General features: G+C 43.8%; 4 protein-coding genes across 4 annotated transcripts; 1 reads left to right on the top strand and 3 right to left on the bottom strand.

Moving 5' to 3' along the window:
• The first annotated feature begins 140 nt into the window (after positions 1-140).
• LOC120455649 (cytoplasmic dynein 1 light intermediate chain 1) lies at positions 141-10,263 on the top strand. The gene is made up of 8 exons (XM_039642040.2): positions 141-379; positions 756-938; positions 6,720-6,910; positions 6,971-7,371; positions 7,435-7,664; positions 7,737-7,848; positions 7,913-8,098; positions 8,158-10,263. The coding sequence occupies exons 2-8, from the start codon at positions 847-849 to the stop codon at positions 8,425-8,427; spliced, it is 1,482 nt and encodes a 493-aa protein (XP_039497974.1). The 5' UTR covers positions 141-379; positions 756-846; the 3' UTR covers positions 8,428-10,263.
• On the bottom strand, positions 2,391-5,560 carry LOC120455648 (armadillo repeat-containing protein 2). Its single transcript, XM_039642039.1, has 7 exons — positions 5,095-5,560; positions 4,826-5,024; positions 4,619-4,756; positions 3,923-4,548; positions 3,675-3,858; positions 3,327-3,557; positions 2,391-3,258 (listed from the first exon to the last, which is right to left on the bottom strand). The coding sequence occupies exons 1-7, from the start codon at positions 5,502-5,504 to the stop codon at positions 2,437-2,439; spliced, it is 2,610 nt and encodes an 869-aa protein (XP_039497973.1). The 5' UTR covers positions 5,505-5,560; the 3' UTR covers positions 2,391-2,436.
• A 2,988-nt stretch (positions 10,264-13,251) lies between the features above and the next one.
• Positions 13,252-14,270, bottom strand: LOC120456669 (farnesol dehydrogenase). Its single transcript, XM_039643608.2, has 2 exons — positions 13,659-14,270; positions 13,252-13,594 (listed from the first exon to the last, which is right to left on the bottom strand). The coding sequence occupies exons 1-2, from the start codon at positions 14,232-14,234 to the stop codon at positions 13,418-13,420; spliced, it is 753 nt and encodes a 250-aa protein (XP_039499542.1). The 5' UTR covers positions 14,235-14,270; the 3' UTR covers positions 13,252-13,417.
• An 808-nt stretch (positions 14,271-15,078) lies between these two features.
• Positions 15,079-16,061, bottom strand: LOC120456670 (alanine and glycine-rich protein). The gene has a single exon (XM_039643609.2). It carries the CDS (start codon positions 15,862-15,864, stop codon positions 15,397-15,399), a length of 468 nt encoding a protein of 155 aa, XP_039499543.1. The 5' UTR covers positions 15,865-16,061; the 3' UTR covers positions 15,079-15,396.
• Positions 16,062-20,783: the final 4,722 nt, after the last annotated feature.

Below are 20,783 nucleotides of genomic sequence, written 5' to 3'. Positions count from 1 at the left end.
TGACTGGTATAGAAACAGTATTTTCAGCACCTGTAGGACAGAGTGTGACCATACCCGTTTGGGCTTTTTGGTATCAGTATTTTTGGCAGTATTTTTGCACGAATAATTGGTGCGAAAGAAAAAGCAAAGCAAAGCAGAAATAAAGAAGAAGAGCAGTGTAGAGGAGAGGCAGTCAGATTAGACGACGCAACGGCGCTGAAAAAACTCCAGTGGAAACGCACACAGACGCGGCTCTTCTCCACATAAATACGCATTATATTATTTAAGTTTGCTTTGTCTAATTGGAGCGATCGAAAGGCTGTCCAGTGGAGAGGACGTGCGTGAAAATCCAGGGCGCGAGTTTTCACCGGAGAGGAGAGCGAAGAGCGTGAGAAACTGCGTACGTACGAAACGGAAAAAAAGTGGGCAATCAAAAGAAGGAAGGAAAGAAAGAAAGAAAATAGAGTGAGCGAGAGAGTGAGGAGAAGAGGAAATTTTGCGAATTTGTCAGCAGCTGTGCGTCGTAACTAAAGCAACAAAATAGCAAGTGAGAGTGGGTGGGAGAGAGCGCAGTGACAAATGCACAGGGAATTAAACAAAAATAATACAAGTGTGCAGCCTTGCAGTAAAATTATTTAAATAGACTGCTAAATCATATGCAGCCGACACCTGGCAGCCGTCTCGCTCTGTCGCGCATGTGTTTGTTTTTGTTTGCCAACTGTTTCTCATCTTCCACCTCCTTCTCTCCCCTCTTTCTTTCACGCTCTCTGTTGCAGCGCCAGCACATCCCGATTCCCAATTGGACACAGCCAGGAGTGGAGAGCGTTCCAATAGGAGTACCGCAGCTGCAGCCCCAACAACAACAACATGGCGCTGGACAGTGGGACGCAAACGAATGCGCTGACATCATCCTTTACCACGAAGAAAAAGGATGCGGCCGCGGAAAAGGAGAACCTATGGTGAGTGCATTTGCAGTAGAAGTAGCGTATTTCAGAAAGTTAACCCCCCAAAATCAATCAAGTAAAAGCAATATATGCGTAATTCCTCGAAAAGCCACTAGAACTCTGGCATAGGTAGTTCGAAATGAGATATAGTAATAATACTGAGAAGATTCAATGTGCCAAACTGTCAAAGCATGAAGCTCGTTTTAATACAATATGATTTTAACAAATCATATGTATTCTATAACTTCCTAAGCGAAACTAGACTGTGCAACACAATTATACCTCAGAAGAGAGTATCTGAGAAGATAAACAAAAAAAAGGTGAAGAGAGGGCGCTCCATATTTCTCTTCAATTTGTTGATAACTTTCTTTAAATGACGTTTGCTAGCTGCTTTTCGCCACTACTACTACTATATCTTCAACTTGTGCCCGTTGGTAACTAATACTTCTCAATATCTTGTCATGCACTTTGTAATTTGCTTTCCGATAGCCGGCAACTCCCAGTTTTTTTTTTCTGGAGCCGCAAACCAGCTGATTTCGTTGGCATGTTGTCATTTCTTTTTCTACCAATATTTCTCTACTTAACCTCAAATGTTGCACAAAGACTTGCAAGCTTTGGCAAATATAAATTAATAAACAAAATGCGTGAATAAATAGTATTACAAAAATACGGGAAAGACAGCGGTAGGCCAGATAAAAAGGGGCACAAAGAAAAACAGAGAGAGAAACGAAGGGAGAGAGGGCGAAAAGAGCAACAATGTGCGGGGATGATTCATGAATTCACTAAACAACAAGAAAAAGCAACAAATCGAGGGCAGCGTTTACCATTTTTTTCGCTTTATCAATTTTTCTACACTCATACCTATAAATAAAGCCCAGCTTAATGGGCCGTCCGCCAATAAGACTGATTCCAATTGGAACCCAAACTTGGCTCTAAGATGTGCGTGTATTGGTTTCCGCTGATGTGTGTGTGTATGGGTATGTGAGTGCAAACGATGTTGTCATCACCTGAATATGTCGTTTGGCTTAAACCACACTAGTTAACATAATTTACCTATAAAACACCGAACAATTGTAGCTCAAAAATCAATTGATACTGAGATTTCTTTAAAAAGCAGTTGAGTAAAGGTTTTAAATTGAATTGCACATCTACAAAAAAAAAAACTCCTGATTTAAAGATATCAGTAGTAGCGTTGCATTCCGACCTATTTAGAATTCCTTAAAATTCAATTGAATGGCCGAAGTTTGCAGCATAGTGTCCCGAAACACCAAGATCTTGAAATAGTCATCATTGTTTATGTTTTGGGGCTTAATCAGTTTTTGCTTCCAAATCACTTGTCATATAAACATCAATGTTTTAGTTGGTAATGATGCTACAAAGAGCATATCATAATCCCAGGGAAATCTTTAATTTCGAAACATTTTTTATTGGCTTTGATAAATTGTTTTAAGATATTTATCGAATAATAATGCAAACCACATAGAAACACTATAGACTATCAAACGAACTGCAACTACATTTCTTCGATAAATACATCGCTATCATCCTCGTTGTCGGCATTTTGGGGTAACAATGCCTGCGATTGCTGCTGCCTATCGAAGTTGTTTTGGATGCGTTCGAGCAGATCGGTGGCCACCAGTGCAAAATCCTCCCACAAGGCATCGTGCGCTTCTGGATCCGTTTCAGTTACATCCAAATTCTCCGATTCCCGCTCCGGATCATCCTCATCGTTGTCGTTATCGTCATCGCCGGGTGATAATCGATCCTCATCGAGATAATCGGCCAGCAGATCACTAACTTCATCGAGTATATTACCGCTTTGGCAGAGATTAGCCGCACAATGGCCGTCGATGAGAAGATTCCAGAGGGCCTGGCAAACAATGTTGGCCAGAAACCAGTCCTCCTGCTCGAGGGATCCACGCAGCAGTAGCGACAGCAGTTCGGCTCCTCGCAGTTGCAGAAAAGGACCCCGCTGTTCGCCATCGCCCAAGAGGTTCACCAGGACACCAATGGCACAGGTGCGCAGCTCATAATCCTGGCCAGCTGCCTGTTTCGTCAGTTGCTGCACCATCAATGGCAATCCTCCGGCGGCACAGAAACAACGACGTGCCTGCTCGTTCCTCGTCAGGTTACCCAGCACACGGGCCAACTCCACTTTGGTCACCGACGTCTGGCAGTTGCCCAACACTTTGGCCAACGAGGCGGACAAGTCGTCAATCAGACTCTGCAGAGATCCCTTGGCCAAAGGCTGCACAGCTGCCTGTTTGTCCTGGTAGAAACACAGATTGTGCAGGGCTCCCAAGGTGGCATGCAAAAGCTCCTGCTGTTCCGGCGACTAACCCGTAAACCCATGAACAAACAAGGATATCAATATCTGGATAGGATTATGCATCAAAAACTCACCTTCTTCTTGGTCAACTCCTCGCTGGTCTTGCTCAAAAGCTTCAGCAGCACAGCGCCCAAGGAACGGACATTTCCCAAACCTGCGCCCACCTCGGGATTCACACTCATATTGGCCACAACTCGTATCAACTTGATTTGAGCATCCAAATGAGCCACACTGCTGGGTGAGCGTTCGTTCAGCTGTTCCAAAATATTCAGAAGATACTCCATGGCCACATCGTTGTGAAAGTACTGAAAGGCAATACATCATCTCATAAGTAAAATGGGCAATTACATTTTCAACTAAAGACTGATATATAAATGGCACTTTGCTTATTTTATAGTGACTTAAAGTTGTCAAAAACCCACCTGTATGCGCGCAGATTCGTGTTTGGCCAGTATATTGCCAAGCATGTAGCCCAAACGACTTAGAACCGCCAGGAGACGTTCACTGCACTGCCCACCGCCGGCGCACGAGGGACCCAGGAGCAGGCCAATCCTGGCAGCATAGTTGTGCAGCGTTTCACAGCAATCAGTGTCCTCCGAAAGCACACTAGAAATTGGAAGAATCATAGCTCTGTTAAATATTTCGATTGAAGGATAGAAGTAAAACCCACCTGAGAGTGCGCACCACATTGGCCTGGACCTCCATTTCGCCCATTGATACCTCGGCCGCTCGGATGAGATGTGGACATGCCAGTTGCAATTGAAGCTGCAAACGCTGCTGTTGCTGGGAAACATCTGCCAGAGCTCTCATAGCCGCCGACAGTTGATAGAGTGTGTGCAGCGGCGGACCCTGGAGCCGTTTGGTTGCTCCAGCCTCATTCAACATCTGCAGGTGCAAGATCATCAGCTCCACGGCTCCATGACGAGCCAGGCGGGACACTAACGTTTGCTGACCCGTCAATTTCCTGGGACAAAGCGTAGTCGAGATGGCCGACAGAGCCGGAGGCATTGGAGCAGGAATGGGCAGCGAGTGACTCTCGCCGGAGCTCTCCAGCCCAATCCAATTGCGGTTGAGGGCATCATCCCGCTCCTGGGCACTGCTGGCGGTTAGAAAACGTATGCAACCATAGGCATAAATGCAAGCCTCCGGCTCATCCAGTGGCGAGGCGTGTCCCAAACCATCAATGAGCAATTCCAAAACGTCGTGTTCGTGGAACAGGGCATCGTGCTGCTCATGCCTGGCCACCTTGAAGATCAGCTTGCAGGCACCCGTGAGATTGCTGCCCGTCACCCGAAGCTAAAGCGATTTAAAAGTGTTCAAATGAATGCGGGAAATCCAGAGTGGAATGTCTAAATGAATGACTCACAGCCAAAACCACGCGAGCCACAGCCAAAAGAACGCGTGGCGAACTGCACTCCACCAAACCATAGAGTCCGCCTAGGATGAAGCCACGCTTGTAGTTGCGCTCTTGCTTTCTGACACGAGTGTAAAGCTCCTGGAGGATCTGTAAGCAGTGTTATCCTAGTTAGATTACTTCCAATTGAACAAAATGATGAAATAATTGAAAGCTAACCGCATTAATGTGCTGCACTGTCTCGTCGCTGCAATCCTTGAGACCACTGTGCTGCTTGAGCAGTTCGATCAGCGTTTCTGTGCTGGATTGACAGAGCAGAGCTCCATTCCGGGTGGGCATGGGTGTGGCGGGACCAGAACCAGATAGAGCCGGCAACTGGCGGGGCGTCGATGGTTTCTCGTTCTGCAGATACCGCATGCTATGTGAAACCGAAAGAAATGTGTGTGAAATAATGACTGTGGCATGGAATCTCGCAATGGGTAACCTACGAAAAGGCACTTGGTGGACGTCCAGCCAGGGCAACTTTGCCGTATAAAACTCGTCCGGATTCGCGGGGCGTAATTGGTCGTCGAGTGCTAACCAAACGAGCACCACCGGTGGCCATCAGTGGAACGGCGTTTACCGATTCGCCCAGGAACATCTTGGCCTCGCTTATGAGTTCCGCGGATGTCTTGCGCCTGCCCATTCCATTGCCACTGGAGCCACTGGAAACCAGGCCCAGTTTGTTCAGATTCTGTTCACTGGCATGCGGCTGGTGGTGGCGCATCTGGTGGTGATTCGCCTGCTGCTGCTGCTGCTGCTTTTCCGACTTATCCGAGTCCGGCTGTTTGGTCTTCTCCACCGGATTCGCCTGAGGACGTGTCTCGCTGCGCGAACGTCGCCGCAATAGCAAACTCATCCTAGAACGTAATACTCCAATTTGGTAATATTGAAAAATGTGCAACGCTCGACCACCGCGACCAACAGTTCTCGATGGACTCCTCGAAGGCAGCGAGATGGTTTGCCTGGAAAATTTACGTTTCGTTTGGCTTTTTCGCGTGCACCATGCCAACGGGCAAGCACTCCACCCCATCCAACACCTCTGCCCCATCGAAGGAGTCCACGAAGCACCCGCCAACCAAATAGCCACCACCAAATGGAGAACGTTAAAGCGTTCACCTACCACTGCACAGTGGGACGCAGGTGGCTTTTCCCCCAAAGTGGGTCAACGCAAAGCGAAAGGTTTGGGAAATTGCAGAGAGAAGAATGTGTATTTTAATTGGTTCTCGAAAATAATCGAAAGCCATAGCTGCGCCATATAATAAATCTCGAACCACTGTGCCATATTCATAGGTAAATGAGAAAGCGCCGCTTTCAATAAAGGAACCGACCAAAGCAAAACAATCGCGACGAACTCGAAAAGTGCTGCTCGGTTGGGCAATCGATATTCCCCATAGTATAGTCGTAGTCTTGTGGAGAAACCGGGAGATACGGAGGCAACGTACGGAGCAACCGCAGGTCCTGCGGTCGATTTGCATGTCCTGGACAGACAGGACGGGACATACTGTCCGTCAGGATGGCTGAAGCACCAGCATTCCCTACCACATCTACATCCACATCCACATCCACTTCAATTGAAAAATTATTTAATTGGTCTAATTGACTTGCAGACATTTCGAAAATCGCATGCAAAACTATATCAAATATTGACGCAGTTCCGAAACACTAAAATCGAGCACGAATCGTGGGCTGGGGAAATATGAGAATATGAGAGGCGTGGTTGAGCATATAATAATGGTGTTGGGGGGCTCCATTTGGTCGTCCGCCAATTAACTTGATGGCTGGAATGTTGCGAAAAGGGAAATGCGAATGAGTGACGGAGTTCTGACCTGGATTCGATTACGTGTGTCAGCGGAAAAGCTCCCAAAATGAGTGTAGTTCGGGCAGTTTCAAAAAGTCTGGAGTCAAAAAGTCATGGGACACTTGTAACTTAACTCTATATTTTCACTCTTTAGATATTAAAGAATTTTATTAGTTATAACTATGTTTTTGGGGGATCTTTAGCGTGTTACTTTGCTGATTTTTACCAAAATAAGCAAGTTTTATTAATAAAATCCGAATTTATTTCTTACAGGTCAGCGATATTGAATGAAGTACAAACACAGGGCAGCACAAAACTTCCATCAAACAAATCTGTACTAGTATTAGGCGACAATGCCACCGGAAAGACGACACTCATTGCCAAACTGCAGGGCGTCGAGGATCCGAAGAAGGGTTCCGGCCTGGAGTATGCCTACATTGATGTCAAGGATGAGTACAGAGACGGTACGTCATTAAGATTCCAAATTATAAATAGTATTTAATCTTATGTTGATTGGATTGCAGACATGACGCGTTTGGGCGTTTGGGTCCTGGACGGCGATCCAGGACACACAAACCTGCTACACTATGCGCTCAACGAAACGAACTATGCACACACACTCGTCATCCTCACCGTTTCGATGACGCAGCCGTGGGGCTGGCTGGAGCAGCTTAACCATTGGATCAAGGTCCTGGGCCAGCACATTGAGAGCCTGCAGCTGGACGCCAAAGAGAAGGAGGCGGCCCGCCAGCGACTGGCCACCACGTGGCAGAGCTACTGCGAGGTGGGCGATGACCTGGATCCGGGCTCCCCAGTCAAGCGGACGATGCGCAACAACTCGATCGACGAGGATGACCTGCTGCCGCTGACGGAGGACGCACTAATTACAAATCTGGGCCTCGACATCGTTGTTGTGGTCACAAAGGTGAGTGCGGCATGGTATCATTGAATACTATTATGTTCTCTATCTATCGATTTCCCACTACAGACGGACTACATGACCACGCTGGAAAAGGAGTACGAGTATCGTGACGAGCACTTCGACTTCATCCAACAGTGGATACGTAACTTCTGCCTGCGGCATGGCACTTCGCTCTTTTACACGAGCGTCAAGGAAGACAAGAACTGTGATGTCCTCTACAAGTATCTGACGCATCGAATTTATGGTCTACCATTCCGTACGCCAGCGCTAGTCGTTGAGAAGGATGCGGTACTCATGTAGGTGTCCTTTTCCTGTATTTTGCAGTATATGTCATTATCAATAATGTACTTATCTTTGTATCCTAACAGTCCGGCTGGCTGGGATAGCCTGAAGAAGATTAGTATTTTGTACGAGAATATGCATGGAGTCAAGGCCGAGAATCCCTACACAGATATTATTAAATCGCCACCAACTAGAAAGGTACGTCACTTCATTCATACGCAGAACTATGAAGCATAGCTAATATATTCCCGCATTTTTCCAGGCGGTTTCCAATCGCGAGGCGGAAGTGCAGACGGAGGATGAGCAGGCATTCCTGGCTCGCCAGCAGGAGATCCTCAAGCAGGGCGACCAGGTGCGCGGTGAGTCGCCACTGCGATCGCAGGGCGTGGGCAGCAATAAGAGCGGACCCCGAACGCCCGGCACCGCAGGACAGAGTTCACCCAAAAAGGTGGGTACACTTAATGTACCAACGTACACATTTAATTCATTTGTTGCCTCCTTTTGCAGATTGATCCCAAGCTGACGCCAGCCACGCCCGGCGCCGAAGGCGTTTTGGCCAACTTCTTTAACTCGCTGCTGCACAAAAAGTCGGGCAGTCCGGCGAGCGGCGGTTCCGGTGGAGCCGGTAATCCGGCGGGTTCGGGTCGCACTGCCAACGGCACGGATGCAGTAATGACGCCCGAGAAGCTGGCCGTGCGCACAGATGCGGCCGCCGAGTTGGACCGATTATCGCGCAGTGTGAAAAAGGAGATCGACATGTCGCAGAGTGAGTGTTGAGCCGTAGTCAACCAGGAGTAGCAACACAGACACCACAGCAAAACAGGAGCGGCAGCAGCAACAAGAGAACCACAACAACATGAAAACGTTATTAAAGCATCAAGTGAAGAGCATCAGAGACTCGTAGACAGTTGCTGGATAGCCACGAAAGAGATCATAATTTGGAACAGCTGCAGGATCATCCAATGGTCCGCAAGTTGGTGTACGGGCTTTTATCAGTTTCGGGTGGTTGCTCTTAAGTTGTTAAAATCACCGGAAAGTGATCAGTGCCCAGAGATTGTTCTTTATTACCCACTTCAAATCTTTCTGGTACTCATTTGATGAGTCCCAAAACCACTAGTGATCCTTTTTACGAGCCTTCTGCTTTATACACAAACACTTTCGATAGGAAATATAACAAAAAACAAAAACGAAACAAAACGGAAACTAGCAATGAAAACATTTGAGACATTCGCCACTTAATGGATTAGCTTAGAAAAAATGTTTTCTATTTGAAAAAGGGATATTGTCTGCGAGGCATCTTGTACTCCTCCCTGCGCAGCTAGCCCCGCTCTGCATGTGTTTAAAGGGCCTTGGCGAAGGTGAAAGAGAGAGGATTATGATAATGATAATGATTATGATTATGATAAGGATAAGGATAAAGTGAAGTAGGTTTTTTTTTCGTTCGCGGGTCCACACACACATTTGTATAATAAATTATTTAAAGAGCTGTAAAATGTAATTAACAAACGGCAGACAAACGAGAGATTCGAACAATTCACGATCCTTGCGATGCGTATGGTTTGCTCCTAGCCTGTATGTATTTTTTAATTATATTAATTATTAACACACACACACCCACTCACACTTGTGTTGATTCGTTAGGCGAGACGTTTACATTAGTATTTATACCAGGAGAATTCGAGGCGCTCCTCCATTGTCGTGTGTACATTTTAAGTTAGCCCACGATTTGCGTTTTATTTGCTTTTGTTCCAACCCGAACCCAAACCCAAATCCAATCAATCCGATTCAATGCAATCAACGAAGCCCATTGTATTTAATTTAATGCCTCAATGCCTTCGATTTTAATGTAGACCTCTTTCGTTATCCGCTCCAGAAGGGAAACCGCTGTCCGTCTCCATTTTAAAGCCAGTTTTTATTTAAGCCATTTTAAACGAGCGCGGACCACGAACGATGCGCATGCATGTGTCCTGAGTGAGGAGACCAAGTTAACAAGGCTGGATCGCAGCTCGTCCTTGGCCCAGGCGAAGATTACTCTATTTTACTATGATTTATATATTTAGAATTTGAATCGAGAAGAAGCTTTCCTTTTGCCATATGTATTCCACCAAATGTATGTATGCTCTTCTCGTCGGGAGATATAATTTCCATAATTTTCAACAATTTTCCAAAAATGTTCCATATCCTCTCAACTTCTCTTGCTCCCGCATTCAACTCTTTGCCTCTCGCTCTTTGCCGTGTGTCGTCAGAAGCAACCACAAAAAATATAATTAACAACAAAACAAAAAACGAAAAAATAACTGAATAACTTGTGCTACAGAAACTATTTTTATGTATAAATACAAAATAATTATATTAAATATATTGTATAACATTATATATAAATATATAAAAAGAAAACCCAGAGCAAATTAAACCTTGAGCAAGCGAATTATTTAAACAAATTGATCGGTATTCGAAAACTCCCAAACAAAGAACAAAGCTAAAAAAAACACACACACAAGTAACTTAATGTAAATTAAATAAACAACAAATATAGGCAAGAAATCAGCGTCGAAAATTGCAACAAAAAAGTAAAATAATTTAAATAAATTTTCCAAAAACACAACAAAACAATCGAACAAAAGGTGGTTTCAATTGGTTTACTAAATAACTCCTGACTTTCATTATAATTTACATAGTAACGAATTAGTAACTAGCATGTGAAAGGTAAGCGATTCTGGATGGTGATGATAAGGCAGTGGCTCCTCTGGGTTTTCCATTCCCCATTGGTCCCAGTTCCCTCTGATTGCTTGCTCCGAGTGCATGCGTCTGTCCAAGGATCCAAGGACCGAAAGGAACAGCTGGCAGCTGGCAGCCCTTCCAGCATTGCTTTGATGGCTTCAAGGATAACACTTGGCTTGACCTTCTTCCAGTGTGTATGTGTGTGTGTGCGTGTGTGTGTTGGAGAGAGCGCGTGATAAATGATGACGCCAGTCTACCTCAATCTCTGCGCCCTTTTGGGTCCTTTGGCTTACTTATTGTTTCAGCCCGCATCCTTTGTGCCCGGCGACAGTTTTGCCAAGTTTCCCCCAGCTTTTCCCTCCCCCTTCTGCTTTCCCCCCCGCATTTTCCATCGCACGTGCTCATTTTCCTTATTGCCCGGCCTGACTTAGCGCCTTTTCTGCCAGCCTCGATTTGGCTCAAAAAAATATTGACATTGATTTTGATTTTGATTTCCTTTTTGCGATTTGATGGCTTGCCTCCTGCACGTACCATATACTATGTGCCATACCATCTACCATCAACCATTTACCATCTACTTTTTACTATGTGGCACACAGTAACAAAGGATTCTGCTGCAACAGCTGCCAAATGCCTCGGGCTAGCTGCAAGCTCGGATCAAAGATACTTTTCGCATTAAAATTATATGAGTTTCAATGCTTACGCTATTTTCGTGTACTTAAAGTTGGCACAACTGCAAGCACTTTAGTTAAATACCTCAATTTATGGTATATTACAAGTATAAGTAAATATATTAAGTACAGTGCAAGTGATATCATATCGTATACTTTCACTTCAGTGGGTGCTAGAATATATTTTAGTAATTTGTCAAATAAATATGATTGAATTAAAATTTAGTTTCTACTTTTGTGACTTTCAATATGCATAATGGGTTCATATAAATAGATTTCCCATGTAAACATTATTTTTCGCCTCAGTTCTAATGCAAACTGACGTTTAATTTGATAAAGATTCGCCAGCTATTTAAATTTTTCATTCATTAAATTTGTTTGCACTTTTTTCCACTAGCGCTGCCTTTTTTTGTGATGGACAACGAATAAATTGGCAAATAATTTATGCATGCACAAACGTAGCTGCATCGAATAAAATGCAAATCAAATTTTACACAATGTAATTAAGTTGCATTTTTCGCTTTTTGCCTTGTTCGATACAAATCTAATAATAATTAAGCATGCCAGAGATGTCGGTTAATCGAACTAAATGCATTTACATAAATTCTTGTGCAAAATCTTTAACGCAAAAATATTAATATATTGGGATTGTTTAGGAAGAAACTGGAAGTTTCAAGCACATGTCTCTTGGGTTGAATCGTCAAACTGATTAATCAATTTGCGTTTGATAAGCCATACGATAATCCCACAACTAATTACAATAATATCCATCCAAGCTTTTTTTCCGACACGAACACCCGTTCTTTCTAGTTAAGTCTCCACAATGACAGCTTAATTGGAATTGGATTCGAATTTGGATTCGCAATCGCGCGGGATGTGTAGATTGGCGTCTCTGGAAGGGGGTAGTATGTAAAACTTTTGACAGCTGTCGAGGCCATCAAAACAACTTTGATAAAAGAGCGCCAAAAGACAGACAAACAAAGAACGAGGCAAACAAATAACAAATAACAAATAAATGCGCGGCCGGATGAAAATTTATCAATCTCAAGTTTCGCAAGAAAAACAAGTGGCTGAATAAATCTTGGGCGAGAGTAGGAAAATTCTATGAAGCAGCACAGCCATTTATTTGCAAGAAGAATACTTGGTTTTTAGCTAAAATAGAATCCCCAGTAAAATAAAATCCATTTGAATTATTATTTAAAAATTAAAAAGAGGGGAATTACGCATATTTAAGGAATTTTTCCAATTTATTACATTATTTTCCAAATAATAGCTTCAACAATTCGAAGCACATTTCATTAGTTTTCCAAGGATATTTGCAGCCAGCCAAAGTCCGAGCAAATCGTTTCATTTAATTATTTGGTGCGGTCATCTTTTGATTGAAGTCAATTGGAATTTGCAGCTGCCATTCATTGAGAGCAGTGTTTACTTGGCTTTAATAGACTTGGCCAAGGATGCTCCATTGTCCTTGGAGCGACCGAGGCTCCTGCTTTATGCTCTTCTGCTGCAGCTCCATCGCATTTGTCTGACAAATTGAGTTTCCGGACGGACACCGACTCGGAAAAAGCGCAAATAAAATCAAGTGTGTGGCCGGCAGCAAGAAATGCACACGAACATAAATAGTCTATATAGTAATTACGCACTTAATTCAATTTTTTAGGCATGCTTTTTACTTAGGAATTTGTTAATTTTCGGAAATTAGCTGTGACCAGTTTCAGGCACTTCGCATATCAGATTAGTTTTCAAATAAGAAAATTGCATAGCATGCAGTATTTTCTCGCAGTGTGCAGGAAGCTGGAAGAAGCGGGACGCTCTAATGACTCGGTTTCCTCCTCGAATGAAGCTATTGCTCGAAGATGCCCAATTGCACATGGCACTCTTTGACCACAGAGAATTCCACTTCTGCCGGATGGCTTTCTTGACTTTTCCCATTTATTGCTTGCCTTTTCTGTGTAAAATTTCAATTGTGTTCTTTTTGGGAACCAACCACCCTGTGCTGGCGGCCAACAGAAATTGTCAATTAAAGCCATTAGGGCCATTGGCAATTAGTTGCCAGCCCCATTATGCGGAAAGTCATTTGTTTACCATAGTTTTTCACTTACGGCAGCATAGTATTTTCAATTTTCCCATGACAATGCATTCCCATTTATTTATCGCATTCATGCATTTATGTGCTCTCAACTGTGTTGTTACTGCTTAAGACAGGCAATTTGATTTTAGTTTAGTTTAATTTTCAACATTTTTTTTATTGTAACGTGTGTACATAAATTATAAATTAAATTGTGTGAGTTGTGTGCTTCATATATTCTGCCTCGGTAAAGATATTGAGATGAAAAAAAAAATATTTAAAAAAAATTCAAAGCTCCTGGAGCTGCCTACATGGTCTCCCCAATGGGCTTGATGATCAGCTCGTGCACCTGGACATGTGGCGGCGTGGCAATGGCGTACAGCACTCCCTGCGAGATGTCCTCGGAGTGGAGCATTCGATCCTTGATGGCATCCCTAATGCTGTCCGGCAGGATCTCCGTATCCACCACGCCCGGACTGACGCTCTAAAATGTGGTTGGTTGCAAGAAATATATTAATTTGATTTTAATGGACGAAGGGAAAGCTCACCGTAATCTTGATGCGGGTGCCCAGACCGAAGAACTCCTGGCGATATCCTTCGGCCAGGGCCGTGACCGCATGCTTGCTGGGCGGATAGAGGTTGACATCGGGCGCCACGCCCTCCGTGGCCGTCATGGTCTTGTGCCCCAGGATGCTATTGATGACCACCACATGGCCATCGAATTTGCGCTCCCGCATGGAACGCACCGCTCGCTGGGTGCACAAAACGATGCCCATGATGTTCGTCTGCAGGACCTGCTGCATTGCGGCCGGATTCATGTCCACCAGGTAGCCCGACTGCAAGATGCCCGCGTTGTTGACCAGCACATCGACGGCGCCCAGCTTCTGGATGATCCAATCGAAGGCCTCGTTCACGGAACTCTCGTTGCCCACATCGCAGTAGACGGCAAAGAGTTTGCCCCTCTTCTCCGCCGGCAGCTCCTTCTGCAGCTCCTTGACGCGATCCACGCGACGTGCCAGTCCAACCACCGTCATCCCGGCCAGCACCAGATCCTTGGCTATGGCCGATCCGATGCCCGAACTGGCGCCAGTGACGACGGCCACGCGATTCTGCCAGCGTTCCATGATTTTCGCTTGTTAATTCAACGATGATTACTCGAATCTCGGCCAGAACTTCCACCTTTTATATCGTTGGGATGGTTGCGTGCGCTCTCTCAGCGCGTTCTAGTCGACTAGACTAGACTACACTGAGAGAAATGGCGGGCCCAAGCAATAGAATATATATTAATGCTGAATCCAAATACTTTTAGTTAAATCAAACAGATTAATCGTCGTATTGTTGCAATTGTTTCTTTATTAAAGGATAGATTTTGGCGTTAAGAATACCCATTTATTGCAGTGCATCTTGCTAGCGTGTTGAGAAATTGCCGTCTCATCACTGTGACAACCAGTCACGCCCCTTGATACAACAAAAGGGGTGGCAGACGTTGTATTTGCATAGTCGCAAACGACAGTTTTTATTGTTTTTGGCCAAGTACTCGAATGCGAATCTCAAGCACATATATTTATACCTGGTGCTCGGGATAATCATACTGTGCAAAATTGGGTCTATTAATCTGATAAATGGCCAGCACCTAATTATTAACATTTGATCTTACACAGCTTATAAAATATATTTAGAAGTTAAGCTTGATTTGAATTGTTATATTTTAGCACATTGATTATTTATATTACAATTTAAATTGAGTAAATCTTGCTGCCGAGTGAATAATAATACAACCTATTGCCGCTCATCGGCTTTCGTAATTAGCATATAAAATGTATGCGATTCGAGTTTACAACGCTACTCACATACAATTAGCCGCACGTTTCAATAATAGAAAGCACCCCCTTCCATTTGCGTTATTGATAACTTCCCAATTATTATCATATTTTTGGGACGCATGCCATTGTAAAAAACCTGATGAAATGCGGTATTCAAAATATATAATTGAACTGCACAACTGCACAAATTAAACTAAAGTGTAATGGATGCGTGCATATACATATATGCCAGTGTAAATTTAAGAGTGGCCCTAGATTCTGTTTCGCCGTTTAGTGCCAGTGTAAATTTAAGAGTGGACCTAGATTCTGTTTCGCCGTTTAGTGCCAGTGTAAATTTAAGAGTGGCCCTAGATTCTGTTTCGCCGTTTAGTGCCATTTTTGTGTTGTGATGCTAGTAGTAGATATCCTCGTGTAGCCATTGGTCGTAGTAGCAATGTAGGTAAGGTGGGTAGGTAAGGGTCCTCTACCAGAAGCCGCCCTTGGATGCACTGCCTCCGCCGTAGTTCATGCTCATGTCCATGCCGTTGTAGGCACAGAAGGCTTCGCCATTGTCGATGCATGGCTCAAATTGGTTGGCTCCCTGGCCATAGAAGGAGAGCATAGTGTTGTTGCCGCCCATGCATCCAGGATCTCCCATGCCCATCTGCTGGGCACCTGGCATGGGCATACCGCGCGGTCCACCGGCTCCCACTGGCATGCCACCGGCTCCTCCGGCTGCTCCGGCAAAGGGAAGCATGGACTGTGGCGCAGCTGCTGCCTGGCCAGGCCAACCTCCTAGGCCGGCTCCAGATCCCGAAGCCAATCCCAATCCTGGTGCTGCTGCTGCTACTGCTGCTGCTCCAGCGGCCGAGTGCTGCGAAAGGTCACCCATCTGCGGATAAACGGGTGCATTCACGGGCTGTCCATTCCAGTAGGAAAACGTGTTCGACATGTTTTGCGGAGCGACTCAATCTCAACTGACTAACTGGTAGAAATTTGGTAAACTGGTGAGAAAATTCAAGAACTCAAAAATGTTAGAAACCAATTTTTTTTTTGATTTTTTGTTTTTTTTGGTTTGCCCAAATGAAAAGTCGAACAAATTTTGTTCCGCCGAACGGTGTTAACGGTGTGAACTCTAAAGTAAAACTGATAAATAGGAGCTCTGGCTGGGGTACCTCGATTTTTCGGCTTGACATTTGATTTCATGGCTATATAGATGGAAAATTTTGGAAATTTGCCTCGACTGGTTGCAGTTGGCCATGACAATACATAAGACCTGAAATTGTATGCCATAGATTGACTTATTTGTAAGTTAAGCTCTTAGAATATTTGATTTATCAACCTGACATAAGAATGTTGATAATAGACATAAAGTTTTTGTGCTCTTAATTCAGGTCATTCCGTGTTATTTAGCATACAATTTTGTATTGTGATAAATGACATTTCTTTTCATTTGCATTTCATCTTTTTGCTCTCCCCTCTTGATTCTAATTTCTATGATTTTCTTTTTTGGTTTAGCCTTGTCGGAAAATAGGGGCGGTGGGCGACTGAGGGGCGTGGCGTGGCCAGCGTAGTGTTAATTTTTGAAAAAGGACGCCAGCTGCGGTGATGCAGCACAGATGATAATGACGAAGACGCGGCAACAAACGATTGTCTACACAATGGGTACTAAATGGGTATTAAAGAAGATAAAAAAGAAATCACAAATCAGATTATGCTGTGAAAAACAATTTAAAGTATTATTAACTAGCTTATTATACAGTAACTATAATACTGGCATAAATTCTTTCAAAGCTTGAAATCATTCTTGGGAAATAAAAATAACACATTTATGCTTTATTATTTTGCTTTCCTTTTGCTCTGCAAGTCAACTTAAAACTTGATCTTATAACTCATCTAACACGTTTTGATTCACACATGATTGGAATTTAAATAGGGTATTTTTAAGGTTCTCACTCTTCTGGCCATTCACATTCCACTTGTTTCTTGTGCCAAGCATAAAATGCAAAACACTTGAACTGAGTGGAAACGAAGGCGAAAGCAAAATAAGCAACAACAAAATGTCTCATAAACCAACAGATGCACTGACAGAAAATTTGTGGTTCCAAAAGTTAAATTACAGATGCAGAGTATGAAAACAATTATCACTGTATTGTTCTGGTTGACAAAAATGAATTAAAGGTTTCAACATTGCGTATACTTAATATTCAATGTTGATATTGCGTATACGCAACGTTTGCCGTATTGTTTTTTTAACTGTAACTCAGTAAGCTGAGGAATAAAAAAAAAACGCAACATGGCAGGGTGTTGATAATGATAGCAAAGACAAAAGCCCACGCCTAATGGGACACGGAATGACTGAGGGCGATGATGAGGCGGTGGCCGGATGGCAGGAAGGCAAGATGGCAGAATAGCTGGATGGTTGGATGACTGTAAGGCCGGGTGACCATCCGACTGTCATGCCCACGTCCTTGACGCGCTGCAGTGGCGACATCGTAGTTAAATTGCCTGTCCTCGGCCGGCGACAACATTGTGTCATTGCTAGTATTAAATCAGAGCCAAACAAATGATGATACATAAGTGCGACACAAGTGCGCAGAAAAAACAAAAATTACAAACACAGCAAAGATTAACCGAAATGCTGGGTGCGAAAATTAAAATAACAGCATATAGCTTCGCTGCACAGCGAGAAAAAATCCAACGGAAATGCACACATTTGTAAGATAACTCTTGCCTTAAATCATAATAAGCTGATAGTTTAGCTAAGCTGATTAATAACACCCATATTATTATTATTATTTATGACTACACACTGTGCATACCTCCTGCAATGGAATTTGTCTCAATATAAATTATGCTGGAATTCCTCGGGTTTTCTGTGTTTTACGCTCTGTGAGTGATCAACTGAGTTAATATTTCACCGCCTGACCTTGGGCCATTCCAAATTATGTGATGCCAACTATGCCGGATGGGAGACTGATGGGCAATGGCTGTACAGCCAGTTGGCTGGCTGAAAAATGGAAATGGCAGCGGGAAAAGCAGGAAAAAGCGGGAAAGACAAAGAAGCCAGTGCATAGTTCATCAAGTTTGCAAACAAACGCATACCACAGTTGGACTTCAAGGAGGCAAAGCATCTCGATGGGAGGATGGGACTTCGACTTGGGTCAAATATGTTAGCAGTTGCATTCTGTTTTGGCTCGGAACAGCAAACATTCAAGTGGCTGGCAGAGGACAAAGGACCAGCACAGTGGACCAAAATGAGTATCTTAATACATATTTTATTTACTGATTAGTTAGTGTGTGTACTCAGCAGAAATTAGCAGAAATTTCGAATATTATCTAGCATTTCTAAAAATACCCTTATAAATGATTGAACCAACCTATTGATTTATATGACTCCCTCTTGGTAAATCCTTACCACTGTAACGTAGTGTAGTTTTATCGCATTACCACAGCTGCTGGACCACTTGCCCCCTCTCTTTCTATCCACATCTACCTATTTCTTTCTCCCATTCCAGCTCTGTCTGCTCGCCATGGGTTTCCTCCTATGCCATTAGCAAAAATGGGTAAATAAGCTTAGTTCAACTCTACTTCGAGTGGGCACTTCGGCGGGTGGGAGCGGGATGGCAAATGGCGGGAGTGGGATGGGTATAGTTGCAGGGCAAGTGGCGGCGAAAGTGGTGAGAGCACTTGAAAAAGTGGCAAAATAATTACCGATAACACAAATGCCCAGGCACCGATTCCGAACGGTTGAACTTTTTTCCGTGTGTCCGCCATTTTTCCCATCCTTCCATCGCGTTTTCCCCCGCCCTTCCACATCGCTTTTCCTGCTCCCCCCCCTCCCTCTACCCGCCACTACTTTGATTTCCTTCTCTTTTTGTGTTTCGCTTGTAGAACTCTGGCTTACATAAATTCAATTGTGCGCCTCTGCGAGTGTGTTTGTGTTTGGCTGTCAGTGCAGTTAGGCTAAACCGATTTGTCTCTCCCCCACACTTTCCCATTTTCCGCCCGCGATCCTGAGTTTTCCCGCAGGCTATGCTCTGCTTTTCGCAAGTTTAGGGTCAATGTTTCAACATTATATTTTGGCTCCTTATAAAGTTGTTATAAATTATTCAATATAATTGAAAAGAAATCTTTAATGCTACTTTAATGTATAATTTCCTGGAATTTGCAGCATCATTATGAATTTATGATTCTCTTTTATTGATTAAGTAGTGATTTTTATAATATGCAAATATATTTCTTTGATATTCATTCCCAGAGTATTCAGTCTTTCGGCGTTGGATTTATGCAAACAGGCTTTTCACCAGTTTTTCCCAGTTTTTTTTTTTTTTTTTTGGTTGTTTGCACTGACCAGTTGACTTTGCTGCTCTCTGCGTCAATTGATGGCCCTCGAATGGACTGAACTCGAGCGAACTGAGTGGGGTCTTGAGGATATAGCCCTGCCGAAAAAAAAATTGTATATATCAAGTGTCGTTTGTCAAGTCAGAGACAACATTCGATAATGTTAATTTGCAGTGGTAAAATCCGGTGATTCTGAATATTGGGTTAGTAGTTAAGCTCCCACCAAACCGGACGGCAAGTTGCGGTGGACCGCTTAATGACTGCCGTCTAATCACTTCGCTTCGGGGAACTTTCTTGGGCGGATTTCTGGGCTCCTTGGAACGGGGATTCTTGCCGCATCACATAGCCATGCCAATTTATTTAATATGCCGTACGTGAGCTTCCGCTTGCTCTACCACCGTGCTCTTCAGCCCACGTTTATGGCCACTGACTCTCTGATTCTCGTTCTTTTTCCTTTTTTTATCCTGGCCAGCCTGCTTCAATGGCCTTGTGTGTGTTTTTACTTTCTCGCATTTCATTTCATTTTACTGGACGTTTTCAAATTTTTCACTTGAGTGAGCTTTAGCAGGCGGTTTCACATCTTTAACGATGTGAACGATGTGCCGGCGAAAAAAGTAAATGCAAAAAATGTACTGCAGGAACGCAGGAACAGCAAGAGGACTCCGAACTGTCCGACCATTTGTAATAACCAAAGCCTCTGGGGGAGACCAACATGTGCGGTCCTTCGCTGACCAAAGCCTATGCACTAGCAGTTGGGCACGAAAACGTACATATATACTCGTATTGTTGCCAGTTCTAATGGACTGAACAAAACAGTTTTCACAGCACTTTTGAAACAGTAAGTTTATTTTATAAGGAACTATAATTAAAGGAGTTATCATAGTGTATTTATTTTAAGCAATAATATGGTTCAACAATAAATGAAATATTTTATCTTAAAATATATTTCTAAAATATTTTATATTCATAGATACATTATGTTGTTCCCTTATCGAAAACTTGTTTAGTAAAGTCTACATTTTGAAAGATATTTGGTTATTTGTGATATGAAACATCCAATTATAGATGCAAGAAGTGTGCACGATTTTCGCAGAGTGTATGCTCATGTATAATCAGCTGTTTGGGCTGTCCTAGTCTTCCGGGCAGCTTACAGTTAAAGAGGATTCCGTCAAGGACACCACGACTACGACTACGACTACGACGGCGAATTGTGTTCGAGTCGCAGCTCATTCGTCCTCATCGCCATCAGTCTTCTTGGTGCTGCTCAAAAACTGAACCCAACTTGCTCCAAAATCCAAGCCAAGTCCGACCTCGCCTCATATGCGAGTCTTTGTGTTTGCGCATTCAAGTGGCGTGGTGCGGCAGCTGTGCCGTATCCTCAACCTCATCCCCATCTCCATCCTCATCCTCATCCGCATCCGTGTCCTCTTTATCCAGTCCCCCCTGATGGGTGGAAATCCGCGCCGGGCTTAGATTCACAGAGAAAGAAATGTGACGGCTAATCGGTAGCTGAAATGTGACAGCATT

The sequence above is a fragment of the Drosophila santomea genome, chromosome X (genome assembly GCF_016746245.2).
Source record: "Drosophila santomea strain STO CAGO 1482 chromosome X, Prin_Dsan_1.1, whole genome shotgun sequence".
In the NCBI taxonomy this organism is placed as follows: domain Eukaryota; kingdom Metazoa; phylum Arthropoda; class Insecta; order Diptera; family Drosophilidae; genus Drosophila; species Drosophila santomea.
The sequence above is the reverse complement of the archived record's forward strand: the minus strand, read 5'-3'. Positions and strand labels throughout refer to the sequence as shown.

What these genes read in the sequence shown, in the direction of transcription:
- LOC120455649 (XM_039642040.2), top strand. Translation starts at nt 847, where the DNA reads ATGGCGCTGGACAGTGGGACGCAAACGAATGCGCTGACATCATCCTTT. An exon ending in TCGTTGTTGTGGTCACAAAG is followed by an intron (nt 7,372 to 7,434) that starts GTGAGTGCGGCA and finishes TTCCCACTACAG; the next exon opens with ACGGACTACATGACCACGCT. An exon ending in AATCGCCACCAACTAGAAAG is followed by an intron (nt 7,849 to 7,912) that starts GTACGTCACTTC and finishes GCATTTTTCCAG; the next exon opens with GCGGTTTCCAATCGCGAGGC.
- LOC120455648 (XM_039642039.1), bottom strand. Translation starts at nt 5,504, where the DNA reads ATGAGTTTGCTATTGCGGCGACGTTCGCGCAGCGAGACACGTCCTCAG. An exon ending in CGTCCACCAAGTGCCTTTTC is followed by an intron (nt 5,025 to 5,094) that starts GTAGGTTACCCA and finishes GGTTTCACATAG; the next exon opens with CATGCGGTATCTGCAGAACG. An exon ending in TGGCTCGCGTGGTTTTGGCT is followed by an intron (nt 4,549 to 4,618) that starts GTGAGTCATTCA and finishes AAATCGCTTTAG; the next exon opens with CTTCGGGTGACGGGCAGCAA.
- LOC120456669 (XM_039643608.2), bottom strand. Translation starts at nt 14,234, where the DNA reads ATGGAACGCTGGCAGAATCGCGTGGCCGTCGTCACTGGCGCCAGTTCG. An exon ending in GCACCCGCATCAAGATTACG is followed by an intron (nt 13,595 to 13,658) that starts GTGAGCTTTCCC and finishes ACCACATTTTAG; the next exon opens with AGCGTCAGTCCGGGCGTGGT.
- LOC120456670 (XM_039643609.2), bottom strand. Translation starts at nt 15,864, where the DNA reads ATGTCGAACACGTTTTCCTACTGGAATGGACAGCCCGTGAATGCACCC.